This window comes from Oncorhynchus tshawytscha, linkage group LG03 (genome assembly GCF_018296145.1).
Source record: "Oncorhynchus tshawytscha isolate Ot180627B linkage group LG03, Otsh_v2.0, whole genome shotgun sequence".
Taxonomy (NCBI): Eukaryota; Metazoa; Chordata; class Actinopteri; order Salmoniformes; family Salmonidae; genus Oncorhynchus; species Oncorhynchus tshawytscha.
Genome location: NC_056431.1, coordinates 48,922,131 through 48,939,136, shown reverse-complemented (window position 1 = coordinate 48,939,136; position 17,006 = coordinate 48,922,131). Strand labels below are relative to the sequence as shown.

Genomic DNA, 17,006 nt, shown 5'->3' with positions numbered 1-17,006 from the left:
TCACCTCTTCTCTGATTGGCCACCGCCAGGACTCCTCGGGAGGGTTTCGATTTCCATGGGGCTGCTGGTGGAGACTGAGGGAGCAGGGTTGACCACAGGAAGAGACCAGGGGCTTCTGATGTGGAGTGGCTGGGGGAGAAACAGAGGGACAGGGGTTAGGACATTGGATCATGGGTGGGAGTCCAAAGGACAATTTCCCAAACACAGATTATGCCTTGTTCTAGAATAAAAAGCATTTTCAATTTAAAGTTCTCCATAGAAAGTACTTCCCAGTCCAAGACCAGGCTTAATGTGTTTGGGAAACTAGTCTCAGTCGGGTTCAAGAAACGCAACATACCTTAGTGTCTTTGTTGGGGTTCACTCCATTGTTGTGACTGGTAAAGAGAGGAGAGAGGTGGGAGACGAGAGAGAGCATTCACTAAAACAGTAAATGGTCATATTGTTTTAACAGCGTAACCCTTTAACCTTTCAGACTTAAGAGCTTATGTTGATAACCTTGAAGCATATCACATCACACTTTTCTTTCACTATAAGACATGGCTGCCATGTCAAGGCTGCTATAGAGGACCCATGTTTTTGGCATGCAATGTCGCAGAGCGCTATGCCTTTGATTAATCACTCGTCGCCATGACAATCAACGTGAAGTGAGCATTATCAATCACAGTATTTAGTTAGCAATGATGTCATGACTATGTAATTGTCACATGACAATGCCTTCGGAAAGTATTGACTACATGACTTTTTGAACAATTAGGTTACAGCATTCTAAAATTGATTAAATTGCCCCCCCCAATACCCCATAATGCCGAAGCAAAAACAGGTTGCTAGAATGTTTGCTAATTTATAAAAAATAAATCACATTTACATAAGTATTCAGACCCCTTACTCAGTACTTTGTTTATGCACCTTTGGCAGTGATTAAAGCCTCGAGTCTTCTTGGGTATGACGCTACAAGCTTAGCACACCTGTATTTGGGGATTTTCTCCCATTCTTCTCTGCAGACCTTCTTAAACTCTGTCAGGTTGGATTGGGAGGGCCTCTGCACAGCTATTTTCAGGTCTCTCCAGAGATGTTCGATCAGGTCAAGTCGGTGCTCTGGCTGGGACACAAGGACATTGAGACTTGTCCCGAAGCTACTCCTGCGTTGTCCTGGCTGTTTGCTTCGGGTCTTGTCCTGCTGGAAGGTGAACCTTCGCCCCAGTCTGAGGTCCCGAGCACTCTGGAGCTGGTTTTCATCAAGGATCACTCTGTACATTGCTCCATTCATATTTGACGCAATCTTGACTGGTCTCCCAGTCCCTGCCGCTGAAAAACATCCCCACAGCATGATGCTGCCACCACCATGCGTCACCGTAGAGATGGTGCCAGGTAAAAAAAAAAAAAAAATCTAATCAAATTCATAGGTCACAAATTTGGTTAGCAGATATTAGTGCGGGTGTAGCAAAATGCTTGTGCTTCTAACTCTAACAGTGTAGTAATATCAATTCCACAACAGCTACACAAACATCCAAAGGGATGGAATAAGAATATGTACATATAAAGATGAGCGATGACCGAGAGGCAAAGGCAAGACACAATAGATGGTATAAGATACAGTATACGCATACGAGATGAGTAATGCAAGATAGTTTCCTCCAGACGTGACACTTGGAATTCAGGCCAAAGAGTTCAATCTTGGTGTCATCAGACCAGAGAATCTTGTTTTTTTATGGTCAGAGTCCTTTAGGTGCCTTTTGGCATACTCCAAGTGGGCTATAATGTTTCTTTAACTGAGTGGCGGCGTCCGTCTGGCCACTCTACCATAAAGGCCTGATTGATTGTCCTTCTGGAAGGTTCTCTGGAGCTCTGTCAGAGTGACCATCGGGTTCCCTGACCAAGGCCCTTCTCCCCCGATTGTTCAGTTTGGCCTGGCGGCCAGCTCAAGGAAGAGTCTTGGTGGATCCAAACTTCTTCCATTTAAGAATGATGGAGGTCACTTTTCTTGGGGACCTTCCTTGCTGGTACACTTCCCCAGATTTGTGCCTTGACACAATCCTGTCTCGGGGCTCTACGGACAACTCCTTAGACCTCTTGGTTTTTGCTCTGACATACACTGTCAACTATTGGACCTTACATAGACAGGTGTGTGCCTTTCCAAATCATGTCCAATCAATTTAATTTACCACAGGTGGACTCCAATCAAGTTGCAGAAACATTTCAAGTTTGAACAATGAAAACAGGATGCACCTGAGCTCAATTTCAAGTCTCATATCAAAGGGTCAGAATAATTATATATTTTTTAATGTGCAACATTTAAAAAAAAAACTTTTTTAGTTAGTCATTATGGGGAATTGTGTGTGGATTGCTGAGGAATTGTTTTTATTTCATCCATCTCAGAATAAGGCTGTAACTTAACAAAATGTGGAAAAAGTCAAGGGGTCTGAATAATTTCTGAAGGCACTGTATAACCCTGATGCATGATAACATGACGATTGGTGAGAAGAGGATGTCAGGCTCATTGTGTTCTATAAATTAGGCCTACCACTTCCCTCCATGACATATTCCCAATGCTTTTCTTTGGTGGGGTGGGGGTGACATCGACTTTCAACACTGCATATAGATGGTGGCTTCTATGAATGTAATTGTCTGCATCATTTCCAATCCCCCATATATATATATATATATAAATAATAGTAGAGAGAATTATTTATTTCATCACATTCCCAGTGGGTCAGAAGTATACATACGTACACTCAATTAGTATTTGGTAGCATTGCCTTTAAATTGTTTAACTTGGGTCAAACATTTCAGGTAGCCTTCCACAAGCTTCCCGCAATAAGTCGGATGAATTTTGGCCCATTCCTCCTGACAGAGGTGGTGTAACTGAGTCAGGTTTGTAGGCCTCCTTGCCACACACGCTTTTTCAGTTCTGCCCACAAATTGTCTATAGGATTGAGGTCATGGCTTTGTGATGGTCAGGGGTTTGTGATGGCCACTCCAATACCTTGACTTTGTTGTCCTTAAGCCATTTTGCCACAAATTTGGGGTCATACTTGGGGTCATTGTCCATTTTGAGGGGTCATTGTCCATTTTGAAGACCCATTTGCAACCAAGCTTTAACTTCCTGACTGATGTCTTGAGATGTGGCTTCAATATATTCACATAATTTTCAAATCCTCATGATGCCATCTATTTTGTGAAGTGCACCAGTCCCTCCTGCAGCAAAGCACCCCCACAACATGATGCTGCCACCCCTGTGCTTCACAGTTGGGATGGTCTTCTGATATTTGTCCAAAAAGTATGATCTTTGTCCCCATGAGCAATTACAAACTGTTTTGGAGCAGTGGCTTCTTCCTTGCTAAGCGGCCTTTCAGGTTGTCAATATAGGACTCGTTTTACTGTGGATATAGATACTTTTGTACCGGTTTCCTCCAGCATCTTCACAAGGTCATTGCTGCTGTTCTGAGATTGATTTGCACTTTTACGCACCAAAGTACGTTCATCTCTAGGAGACAGAACTTGTCTCCTTCCTGAGCGGTATGACGGCTGCGTGTTCCCATCGTGTTTATACTTGCGCACTATTGTTTGTACAGATGAACGTCGTACCTTCAGGCAATTGCTCCCAAGGATGAACCAGACTGGTGGAGGTCTACAATTTTTTTTCTGAGGTCTTGGCTGATTTCTTTTGATTTTCCCATGATGTCAAGCAAAGAGGCACTGAGTTTGAAGGTTGGATTTGAAATACATCCACAGGTACACCTCCATTTGACTAAAATTATGTCAATTAGCCTATCAGAAGCTTCTAAAGCCATGACATTTTCTGGAATTTTCCAAGCTGTTTGAAGGCACATTCAACTGAGTGTATGTAAACTTCCGACCCACTGGAATTGTGATAGATTATTTAACTTATATTTCACTGTCTGTAAACAATTGTTGGAATAATTACTTGACTCCAACCTAAGTGTATGTAAATGTCAACTATATAACTATATTATATATATTTTCCTTTATTATTTCCCACTAACCCTACCACCCTTCCCTAATAGTAATAATTTGGGTGTTCCCGAGTAGCACAGGCAGTGCATCTCATTACAGACCCTGGTTCGATTCCAGGCTGTATCACAACTGGCCGTGATTGGGAGTCCCATAGGGCGGAGCACAATTGACCCAGCGTTGTCCGGGTTTGGCCATCTTTGTAAATAAGAATTTGTTCTTAACTGACTTGCCTAGTTAAATAAGAGTTAAATAAATGAATAAAATTGGAGTAAAACTAAGACAAAAAGACTTAGGCTTCTACATGTACACATTTCACTCACAATGCTTTATTGCTGTTGCTATGTTAAAAAGGTAACAGCAGCACACACACACACAAAGAAATCTTGGGAATAAAACAATGCACACTGATCACACACTGTACATAGAGCAAGAGCTTCTTGTGGCAGACAGCTCTCGCAGTCCTCACTCTATACTATGTGTGGTTGTGATGATAACCAGTGCTCGCCTCCCCCAGCACACAGGAGAGATAAAGACTCCCAACGCAAGGCAAGTCTGGAGGAGGTTACACACCAGAGGGGTACAGACTGTGTGTGAAGAACTCTGATATAGTTTGTGTGTGCGCGCATCTCTCACTCTGTGTGTGTGTGTGTCATGTTAATCACACTGAGATGAGTCAAGTCTTACAACGACAGAGGAGAGATATTCATAACAAACAGCTAGAGGAAGAGATTACTCACTGATCAGTGCCCATTCCAAATATCCAGTTCTTGAAAAAATAAAAGTACTTACTCTTGGGGCTTGTTGGCTCCTGGGAAATAATATGAGAAAGAACATCAAAATTAGTCAGGTATGATGTATAAGGGTCTTTCTATAAATAATGTAGCCGAAGTGTAACACTGGGATAAACGTTTCAAAAAAGTTCGTAACAAAATCAAAAGGATTTTCATGCAGTTCCACGTGTACTTAGCGGTTTAACCGCAACAGAGTAGAGCAAAACCATTCAATTGAAGTGGCAGGAAACAAACAAGTGGCCACATCTCTCACAAAATACGATCAGCAATGAAATCACAGATAATTATGAGGGAGCAGAAGAACTTATAAATTGGCTACGAAAATTACTTTTCCTCAATTTAGTGCTTGAAATCAAGGTAGGCTTTTTCCAATAATTGAATTTCTGAGCTCCAAATTCAAGTAGGCTACTTCAAGCCCCTTGTTTAAAATTGCAGGTGTAACATGGAAAACATGCATTTGTTATTTATTACCAGGTCATGTGAATAAGCCCACTAGGCGATGTAATTGGTCGTCATTATATCCCCAATAATTAATAGGAAAAGCAGTCTATCCTACCCAATTGCGCACAGTAGCCTCGGTGTCCAATCCGAGGGACAAAAATATATGAAAATATTAAGTAATTAACTTGCGGTTTTCTCTGTCAAATCTAACGAGACCCTGCTGTAAATCAAGCAGACAACAGATGATCAACATCAATTCTCTAGGGATCCAGGCACAACTGTCTTCACCTGCATAACGAATGATACCAAAATATCAGCGCTATCACAAAATCAGTTCATCATTTGACTGTCATTCAAAAAAATAGCTGGACACCAAATGCGCATCCAATAAGTATTATGCATCATTATTGAAGAACCAAGTTAATGCCAGTATCTAGGTTAAGTATCAAGGTAAGGCGACTTTCAGTTAGAAGCATTCGATTTTACAATCGCAAACATCATTTTGGATTTGTGAGCCAATGAAAACAGTTTCCCCCCCCCAAAACATAAGGAGATACAAAATGTAGTTACACTGCATTTCTAAGATCTCCACAACCCCCCAAAAAAAACTGTCCGACAGCTAGATTCAGGATTCTTACTGGGTCAATGTCTAATTTAGCTGAGTAATGCTTAATATATGATTTAACTTACACTGCCATAAATGCAAGGACAGAAAAGTAATGTTTTATGTCATACAAATCCATCAAGACACCAACCATGACAAAAGGGTTAAACAGGCTTTAAATCCACTCTTGAATTGTATAGAATATAGTAATGAGCCCCTCTTATATATTCATGGAATGACCTTAAGAAGTATTGGCTAATTATTATAAATGACTTATCAACAGTTGTAACAAGTTGTCCGGTGTAGGAAATCCTCACTAGCTTATAGAAAGACCCATAAGCAGTATATTATACTGTGTACTGTATAAAACATGTTTCCACCCACCCCTGTTCATCATGGTCCTCCTGGAGTAGCGTCGGCTGGGCCTCCTCTCAAACGATGCAGACCTCCTGGCTTTGTTGCCCTTGGTGGTCTGGTACTCAGTCTTCCCACTGGGGACAACAGGGTCATATTCATTAGTGCACACCATAGCAAGATGGTTTGCAAAGGGAAGAGGTAAACAAGCCTTTAATTTTGGACAAGTTCAGGTAGTCCCCTCCCCATTTCATTTGGTTTCTTTCCTAGTGAATACAACCCAGAACAATACACAGGGAGGGGGAATGAGAGCGAACCCAACCAACCCACCAGCAGGCAGGGGACAGTCAGGCAGTGAGTGCCCAGCGTAAACTGAAAACAGGCAGAGATAGGGAGGTTAGACCTCCCTTGCAATCAGACCACCAGGACTGATTCAGATAACGATTGGAACTTCTGTTGGGGCTCAGGATCCACAAAGGGAATAACATAATGAAAAGCCTAAGCTAGATCCAGCTGAAGAGAAAGCATCAAACACATGTAATTGTAGTAATGAGGAAAAAGAGGGTTATTGGAGTCAGGTTCAGTTGTGGAAGAAACTTCAGATAGAGGCAGAAAAGACTACATGAAAACAGCAAGTGATAAGATTCCTTAAATCGATGAGAATGGTTTACGTTGAGTCCAGAGTTTTGACTGGTCAGGCCACATGGTCAGGATGGAAACACACCAGGCCATATGGAATATAGCCAAGTACTAGAGTTGAGTAGACAGAGAATCAGTGTTGTTGTAACCACTGCTGGGGTACTCCAGAAGAAAAATAAACAGAGGGTGCACCAGTCCCCTCCCTCATACCCCCAGGGTGGCATTCAGATCTCAACTCCTCGACAAGGTGTTGTGACACGGGACTGACCCCTGCTGAACTCTGTAACCATCCAACTAGAAACACCCCACCTTGAAATAACAAGGCCCCAGAGAGAGCCTGCAGTTGCTGCTTTAGCAGTGCGTAGTTTACACTGCAGCAAGACAAGCTATTATTACACAACGGACCAAGGTGAATGTTGGACGTTTTGCGAGTTTCATTAGGCACAGTCAGCTTAATGAGAGCATATGGTGGGTTTAGTCCTATTAAAATTATAATCTGAGGATTTGTCGTGTGTGCAAATTGTTGGAATTTTAATAAACTGATGAAACATGCATTATAAAAATTGTGTGGTGACTTGTGCAGTGTGGACTGAATCCAGTTAGACGTACGCGAAGCAGAGCAAACGCTAAGCAGAGCAAACGCTAGCAGAGCAAACGCTAAGCAGAGCACGCGCTAAGCAGAGCGAACGCTAAGCAGAGCGAACGCTAAGCAGAGCGAACGCTAAGCAGAGCGAACGCTAAGCAGAGCGAACGCTAAGCAGAGCGAACGCTAAGCAGAGCGAACGCTAAGCAGAGCGAACGCTAAGCAGAGCGAACGCTAAGCAGAGCAAATGCTAAGCAGAGCGCACGCTAAGCAGAGCAAATGCTAAGCAGAGCAAACGCTAAGCAGAGCAAACGCTAAGCAGAGCAAACGCTAAGCAGAGCGCACGCTAAGCAGAGCGCACGCTAAGCAGAGCAAACGCTAAGCAGAGCAAACGCTAAGCAGAGCAAACGCTAAGCAGAGCGCACACACGCTGTTCAGTAGCTACCTGTAGCGGAAGCGTGATCCCATGCGTATGAACCCGGAGCGTGCTGATCCTTTCTGGACCGGGCCGCGGAGCCGGAAGAAAGCATGGTGTTCCACAGCACACTTCCACAGGTGCTTACAGGCCTTGGGGTGGTCCATACGGAACACAAACGTGTGCTCCTGCTCTTTACCCTGAGAAGGTGACAGACAGGAACATAGCATTAGCAAAACTCTACTGTGTCACAGCAACAGGAGACAGAGGAAACACACTGACATGAAGCACTGGTAGGACACACATGTTATAAATAGGGCCTAAAGTTTATTCCTGAAGAAAAAACAGAGCCCCAAAACAGCATATGGTGGACGGGAAAAATGAGCCTGGTTGTAGACATGTTTTAAGTTCTTATGGCTGAGATCCCGTTAACGAGATCGATATGACAACAGCCAGTGAAAGTGCAGGGCGCCAAATTCAAACAGAAATCTCATAATTAAAATTCCTCAAACATACAAGTATTTTACACCATTTTAAAGATATACTTGTTGTTTATCCCACCACAGTGTCCGATTTCAAAAAGGCTTTACGACGAAAGCACACCGTCTGATTATGTTAGGTCAGTACCTAGTCACAGAGAAACACAGGAGTAACAAAAAGCAGAAATATAGAACAAATTAATCACTAACCTTTGATTATCTTCATCAGATGACACTCATAGGACTTCATGTTACACAATACATGTATGCTTTGTTCGATAAAGTTCATATTTATATCCAAAAATCTCAGTTTACATTGGTGCGTTACATTCAGTAATGTTTTGCTTCCAAAACATCCGGTGATTTTGCAGAGCCACATCAACTTACAGAAATACTCATAATAAACATTGATACAAGAGTTATGCATGGAACTTTAGATAAACGTCTCCTTAATGCAAACGCTTCGTCAGATTTCAAAAAAGCTTTACCGAAAAAGAACACCATGCTATAATCTGAGTACAGCGCTCAGAGACCAAAACAAGCCACATAGATATCTGCCATGTTGGAGTCAACAAAAGTCAGAAATAGCATTATAAATATTCACTTACCTTTGATGATCATCAGAATGCACTCCCAGGAATCCCAGTTCCACAGTAAATGTTTGTTTTGTTCGATAAAGTCCATAATTTATGTCCAAATACCTCCTTTTTGTTCACGCCTTGAGTTCACAAATCCAAATTCACGACGCGCAGGCCAGACGAAAACTAAAAAAATTCCATTAGAGTTCGTAAAACATGTCAAACGATGCATAGAATCAATCTTTAGCATGTTTCTAACATAAATCTTCAATAATATTTCAACCGGAGAATTGAAATGCAATGGAACGCAGCTACCTCTCACAGGAGCGTGCCTGAATGAGCTCATGGCCTTCTTGACCTCTTACTCAATCAGCTCTCATTCTCTCCTCCTTCACAGTAGAAGCATCAAACAAGGTTCTAAAGACTTGACATCTAGTGGAAGCCTTATGAAGTGCAATCGGACCAAATTTACACTATCTTGGATAGGCAAAGAGTTGAAAAACTACAAACCTCAGATATACCACTTCATGGTTGAATTTTTTCTCAGGTCTTTGCCTGCCATATGAGTTCTCACAATCATCATTCAAACAGTTTTAGAAACAGTTTTAGAGTGTTTTCTATCCAAATCTACTAATAATATGCATATCGCAGCTTCTGGGACTGAGTAGCCGGTAGTTTACTCTGGGCACCTTATTCATCCAAGCTACTCAATACCGCCATAAGAAGTTACCTGATTGGTTATGGTTCCAGACAACCTGAGTGTGCAATAAGAACTGGTTAGTACGGTAGGTCTCCTCTTTCCCGCCGATATGGATGAACTTGACAATATACAACAACCCTATTCCCTGTGTTTCCCTCATTTGAATCAGCTCATGGCCATGCAGAGAAAGGCTGCTTGCCCTGCAGTTCCCAATAACTTCCTCATTATCGCAATTTTCCACCAGGCCTCGACGAGGCACATTAAACTCCTTCTCGTGTCCTAATCAGTTATGGCAGAGTAGCAACTTTCTCAGCAGTGCTCTGCTCTGCTGCTAACCAGCCCTATTCAGTGCTCTGCTCTGCTGCTAACCAGCCCTATTCAGTGCTCTGCTCTGTTGCTAACCAGCCCTATTCAGTGCTCTGCTCTGCTGCTAACCAGCCCTATTCAGTGCTCTACTCTGCTGCTAACCAGCCCTATTCAGTTCTCTACTCTGCTGCTAACCAGCCCTATTCAGTGCTCTGCTGCTAACCAGCCCTATTCAGTGCTCTGCTAATAGTGCTTCATTAATTCAGACAGGAACAGGGTCACAAAAGAATACATTCACAGGGCGGATTAAGACGTCAAAACAAAGACCTCGGGAGATGAGAACCAGAATACCTTTGAGAGCGAGAATGTGCAGTCCAGTGTTGGACACACACACACCAGAGATTAGTGGTCCCAAAGTAAAGACCCGGGCCACATTGCGATGGTGCAACACATTCCAAGTGGTCAGCTGTCAAATTGGCTGAGCAGCAGTCCCCATCAACTACTAGTAATGATTTTAATTAGTCTAATGTCCCCCATTACAACACTGTCTAGCCTTTCCTCCTCTCTACCTGAGGGCATCACATCTACATACTGTACATGTCGCACCACTACAGAATATTAGGAGTCACATCCATCTACTGTGTATTGCAGGATTCCTTTGACTACTGCTTCAAATAAACCTCATTCAGTTCTTTCCCAACTGAATGAGGTTTATTTGAAGCAGTAGTCATTTGGGTTTGGGTTTGAGGCATAGCGTATAACTGCATCTACACAACAAATTACTTCAGATGTCTGAAAACATCTTGACGAGGTAGGTGAAGTATCTTTGACCATAGAGTGAACTCCCACTTCCAGGTGTTCAGCAATGTGTAGTTGACAGACAGAAAGACAACCAGTACCAAAGCCTCGTTAGCCCGTCTAGTGACGGCCCAGCTGGGCGGGGGGGGATTTCAACATTAACAGCTCGACAGCCTGGTCTAAAGGAGTGCTAGGAGCTGCTGTAAAGGCTGTGGATGCCACAGATGCCGGAGGGAAAGAGGTGATGCTTTAATGGACTCCCTGAGATGAGCCAGCCCGGCCAGGCAGCCTCAGAGAGAGACAGGACATGTCCTCCTAGGTGTGTGGAAATCCACAAATTCATTCCCACACACAGAAACCTCCCTCACACAAAATAGGGAACAACAAACCTACCCAAAGATATGCCTCTGCTTCAGAACTGTACTGATCTCCATACACACCCCCTCACAGATACGCAAACATCCTAGTCCAATGAACACATCTTGATTCCTGGGTATAGGCAGGCAGCCAACCAGCTGATTGGAAATGTCCTACACTACATGGCTGCTTGAGCTGCTGCCCGTCTCCCTCCATATTTGATTTATTTCACCTTTATTTAAGCAGGTAGGCTAGTTGAGAACAAGTCCTCATTTATAACTGCGACTTGGCCAAGATAAAGCAAAGCAGTGCCACACACAAGAAGAGAGTTACACATGGAATAAACAAAGAAAGTCAACAAGCCAATAGAAAATGTCTACATACAGTGTGTGCAAATGTGGTAGGATAAGGGAGCTAAGGCAATAAATAGGCCATAGTGGTGAAATAATTACAATATAGCAACTAAACACTGGAGCGATAGATGTGCAGAAGATGAGTGTGCAAGTAGAGATACTGGGGTGCAAAGGAGCAAAATAAATAACGTATGGGGATGAGGTAGTTGGATGGGCGATTTACAGATGGGCTATGTACAGGTGCAGTGATCTGTGAGCGGCTCTGACAGCTGGTGCTTAAAGTTAGTGGGGGAGATATGAGTCTCCAGCTTCAGTGATTTCTGCAGTTCGTTCCAGTCATTGGCAGCAGAGAACTGGAAGGAAATGTGGCCAAAGGAGGAATTGGCTTTGGGGGTGACCAGTGAAATATACCTGCTGGAGCGCGTGATACGGGTGGATGTTGTTATCGTGACCAGTGAGCTGAGATAAGGCGGAGCTTTACCTGGCAAAGACTTGTAGATGACCTGGAGCCAGTGGTTTTGGCGACAAATATGAAGCGAGGCACAGCCAACAAGAGCATACAGGTCGCAGTGGTGGGTAGTATATGGGGCTTTGGTGACTAAACGGATGGCACTGTGATAGACTGCATCCAATTTGTTGAGTAGAGTGTTGTAATTGACATCGCTGAAGTCGAGCATCGGTAGGATGGTCAGTTTTACGAGGGTATGTTTGGCAGCATGAGTGAAAGATGCTTTGTTGCAAAATAGGAAGCCAATTCTAGATTTAATTTTGGATTGGAGATGCTTAATGTGAGTCTGGAAGGAGAGTTTACAGTCCAACCAGACACCTAGGTATTTGTAGTTGTCAACATATTCTAAGTCAGAACCGTCCAGAGTAGTGATGCTGGACGGGCGGGCAGGTGTGGGCAGCGATCGGTTGAAGATCAGTCTGCCTGCCTGTCTTCTCTCCCCCCCCTCCCCGTCTCCCCCTGCAGCACATGGTTATAAAAGCAGCTTTGTAGAGCTCTGCTCCAGCCTCCGGTGGTATACTGTAACAAGGCGGTTTTCAATTTCAGTTCAATACAAAGCCCTTTTATTGGACTGGAACAAAGTAACTGCCTTTACTGATATTATGTGGTCAGAAAGTATAGCCTACACATTTCAAATAGTACTACCACAACATAAAGAGAGCATGACTAATCAACTCTCCTTAGTCATAGACATCATTTTCAGTTTTCAGCCTAGGTAACAGGTGACATTAGGACCATTCATGAGGAGACTGGAAAACTGCAGGGCTCTCTCTGCAATGACAGGAGCTTTACAGAAAAGTACAGGGGCTTCGGATTGTATTGAAAAGTAGTGGTAGAAAACGGACATTTCAACACCAGCTACTATAATTCAACTAGGGCAGCACACAATAGAACAACATGATGGAAGAGAAAGATTAATGCAGCATGATAAACAGAACAGGATGTGAGCATGGATACTTCAGACTCAGACCCAGGTGGAAACAACTATCCCCAGCTACACCAGGGCCCTCAGAGAGGTTGAGTGTAAGGATAAGTGTATGGGAAGATTGCCCAGTAGAAAAGAGTAGGGGGTAAGAGCAGGGATCATGGCTGCCCACACTGTGTGTGTGTATGGCAGAGGGTTGGTTCATTACCTCCTCGGTCTCCTGAGCTTCTTCTCTGTCATCCTCCACCACCACCAGGGTCAGCGTGCTCTTCTTAAAGTCTAGACGGGTGATCTTGGGCCTGGGACACACACGGAAAAGCACACAATTAAACGAGAGATAGTGATCAAGACCCACAAGTCCTTGAACTAGTAGAGACACAGGTAGAGATCAAGTATGGCCACAGGTCTTTACCAGAAGAACAGGCCTATCTTGGTCTCTCCCTCAAACACCAGCACTCCAGTGGGGGTCAGTCCTAGCTGGTAGTCATTTCCATCTCGAGCCTGAAGGGACAGACACAGCCATTCAGCACAGTGTTACAGTTTACTTACCTTCCTTAATCTCCACTAGAGTCTTGTTTTTATACCAGTAGAGCGAGACAAAGAGAGAGCAAGAGAGATAAGAGAGACCCCCATCCTGGTGTCCTCACCTTGACCATGTGCATGTCCACCCCATACATCTCCAGCCACTTGGCCTTGTTCAGATAGTTAATCTCCGCCTGCGATGGCATCTGGCCCCTGGGATGGAGCGGCGGGAGAACAAGCAGAATACTAGGTTAAACAGGGGATAAGGTTGGTGGGTGATGAAGGTCACATGCAAAGAATGTTGACTCTTGGGATGAACCACGACTGATGATACTAAATCATAAGTGACATTAAAATCTCAACCATGACGAAGTCATACATCACAGGTAGCTCATGCATGTGTTCCAGTTTTTTTTTAAACACCCACTGACAAGATTTAGCATCTGTTACATCCCCTATAGTACATGAGTCAGGGTAACCTGGGGTCAAGATCGGCCCACACTGAGACATGATTTAAATCCATTTCTAAAAATAAGCAAACCTAATCATACTTGGAAATACCCCAGCCCCAGTACATCAAGGGTGATCAAATAATATAGCGGGTGGATGATCTACACTCCCCAAGGAAAGGTAAATAATTGAGAAGCTTAAGTAGCCTAACCCTATAGGCAGTGAAATACAGGAGAAACTCCTGGCTGTAACCATCGTATACACAGTAATGTAAAGGCTGTATATGACCGGCTATACAACCTCTAGACATTGGTGACACTTTACAATACCTTACCATTAAAAAATGCTTTATAATATGCTATATTATGGAGATATCATAAATTGTTATTCAGACATTTTCTGTGATATCATTGTTTTACCTGCACTCCTTCCAGGTGTTGAAGATGGCCAGCTCCATGGCCTCAGTCTGTTCTGGCATGAAGCGGAACTCTGACACCAGATCCAGGGCATGCTCCCCAGGGTCACAGTCTCCCAGCTCAGCTGGAACACAACAGGTAACATACTGAGTACTTTAAGCCCAACTCAGACACCAGATCCAGGGCATGCTCCCCAGGGTCATAGTCTCCCAGCTCAGCTGGAACACAACCAGACATGGGTTCTCTGAATCACTCTAGAAGGTTGGTTAAGGCATGCTGTCTGGGATTGTTTATCAATGAAAGAGATGCTAATAAGAAGCTGTATGTATTCGTCTATCACCATCATTTGGGTCCCTGATTTAGGATTTATAGATGACCCGTTAGCTATTAATGACATTTGTTATTTTGAATAATTCCTTTAAAGTTGCCTGCTTCAATTTCTCAAACCAACTAGGACACGAACATTAAAATACATCCAAATCATATTTAAGTGGAGCAACAGACATCCAATGATGCCTCACTCCCCTCTTTCCTTACATAGCATCATGGAGATAACCCTGTCTGACTGCAGGCAGGGGTATAAATAGGACAACAGTATGCTATCTGGGTAATGGAGGTGAGGAGAGGCTCTTTGTTATCAGTGATTTGCTGCAAACCAAGGCAGTGTAGTGATGTGTCAGAGCTCAACGTGGGGCTAAGGGTCAGGGGTCGGGGCCATGACAGGGATGGATGTTGCTGACAGGGTAGAGAAGGGAATGCCTCACCTCCTCCTGGTCATTGGTCAACAAATCAAATGTGGGAAATATGGACAGACGTCCAGCCTAGCTGCCAAACAGAATGGAGTCGAGCTACCGACCGGACATTCAGTAGGTTACATTGAAATCTGAGGCTTTGACTAACTGCTTGAGGGTCCATTATTTGACTTGCTGGACATTTAGCTAGCAGGCATCAAGCAGAACAGAATACAATCTGAAATCCTGATATCTATTCTACCTAAAAGCATGAGCGTTTTATTTGGGAAGGGCCATTCAGAGTTCTGGCTAAAGAGTGAGTTTTGAGAAACAAAAAGTGGTTTTGCTGTAAATAAAGGGGCTGTGATGGTGTGGATGACTTGAGAGAGAGCGAGAGAGAGGGGATAGTGAGAGGGGACGAGGGAGAGGGCTGGATTAGGGGGCCTTTGCAGAGAGCTGGGCTCTAATGAGCTTGCATTTACCCCCACAGAGGAGCTGGAAGAGAGGGAGGGGGCTCACTTCCATTCAGAACAACCCTGGAGTGCCCATTTACAGTTGGAACACTGAGCAAGGACTGCAGCCTCAGCATTTGGGCCAACTCCTCTGGGCAGTGCTGCGGCAGCAGCACACATTCTTCAAGAGAGGGTAGCGATAAGACCAAATTATCTTCTATTTCCACAAATACTCCACCATGTTAATAGGCTCTGGAAGGCTACTGTGGCGCTATGGTCTCTCCCTGCTGATAGCAAAGATTCCACCCCCTCAGAAAACTGCAACTCGGTGGCTTTCATTCAAGAAGAGTTATGACAACCACACCTAGACATTGGGCCATCGTTGTTCTTACCTTGCAAAGAGAAGGCCGCCAGCTCCACTGCTGTGTCGAAAGGACATTCTAACCTGTGATACAAGGACGAGTGTTCAGTAGGAGAAATAAAATGCTGTGGTCTGAGTGCTGTTGCTTTCAACAAGGTACAGTACACACTAGGCAAGGATACTGTCTGAAGAGATCAGTCACAGCTGTTACAGCAGGGAACTACTGCATCTAACAGCCCGTTTCTCGCTCCAGAGCTAATACACAACAACCCAGTGTTATTGGATTGCCGGACAAACATGAACACTAATCCCCATGTAAGCGAAAATGGATACTAATATTCACAATCTACTTATTGATGTAAATAGTTTCCTTCCAACATCACGTGTGTAATCCACTACTGTAGCTAAGCCTCTTAGCATCTGTATCATGATGCAACAGAACAGATATAGCTAACATGTCTATAGGCCAAGTACATCATTACATCAGCCATGTTAAATATATTGAAGCACATGAAGTATACACTAATGTAATATACTGTACATCTAATATAGGAAGAGCAAAACAGTGGGTGATGGAGGTTACTTACTTGCCACTGAGGATATCTTGTTTTAGTTGCAATACAAATAGATATCTGCGAGAATAAAAGGGTCATTTGTTCATAAAAAGTCCAGATTAATGTCCCCAATAAATACAAATGTTCTAAAAACAATTGGTGATTATTGAATAGTAAATAAGACGACGACAAGGTGACCTGGTCAACTCCTCATGCAGGTTGTTGGGTTCTGAGGAGTAGAATTTGACCCTCATGTGAAGGCAGTATGGGGGTCCGACTGCACAGAGGTAGGGGAGGAACGGCAGAGAGGAAGGAAAGAAAGAGGTTTGAAATGAGAATGGCATTAATTAAATCCATCTGTCTCTGGCTGTTCCATCAACATACCCATCCATTATACATCTCTAGAGCTACATTGGTACAGAAGAGAGGCAATAAAAGGGCTATAGCTTGTGTATCTCCAATGATTGTGAGGTCAAGACATATACTTACTTTTGACTTGTTTTTTAATGCTTTTTGTAACATCAAGCCAATGCTGCAAAAGAGATGAGAAAAGAACACATTTCAATGACAGGAAAGAATCAACCATCTAGACTCAAGAGAATCCATGGCATGGGCAAGACCAAAAACACATGTGTTCGACAGCAGCCTCACCTAGGATACCACACACAGTATGATTGTGTCACTAGAAAGGGAATTTCTGATTTGTAACTCGTC

The 17,006-nt window shown here is 43.5% G+C and overlaps 1 protein-coding gene across 6 annotated transcripts in view; it reads right to left on the bottom strand.

Moving 5' to 3' along the window:
- LOC112246697 (band 4.1-like protein 5) overlaps positions 1–17,006 on the bottom strand; it is a 47,551-nt gene that overhangs the window by 18,436 nt on the left and 12,109 nt on the right. For all 6 annotated transcript variants that reach the window (XM_042318696.1, XM_024415184.2, XM_042318691.1 and 3 more), the window contains exons 4-16: positions 16,782–16,824; positions 16,491–16,569; positions 16,326–16,370; positions 15,770–15,822; positions 14,198–14,318; positions 13,454–13,541; positions 13,219–13,307; positions 13,015–13,105; positions 7,833–8,002; positions 6,196–6,302; positions 4,765–4,783; positions 338–374; positions 5–129 (exon numbers count right to left, since the gene is read on the bottom strand). In XM_042318696.1, the coding sequence (XP_042174630.1) occupies positions 5–129; positions 338–374; positions 4,765–4,783; positions 6,196–6,302; positions 7,833–8,002; positions 13,015–13,105; positions 13,219–13,307; positions 13,454–13,541; positions 14,198–14,318; positions 15,770–15,822; positions 16,326–16,370; positions 16,491–16,569; positions 16,782–16,824 (1,067 nt within the window). The remainder of the gene's footprint in view (positions 1–4; positions 130–337; positions 375–4,764; positions 4,784–6,195; positions 6,303–7,832; positions 8,003–13,014; positions 13,106–13,218; positions 13,308–13,453; positions 13,542–14,197; positions 14,319–15,769; positions 15,823–16,325; positions 16,371–16,490; positions 16,570–16,781; positions 16,825–17,006) is intronic.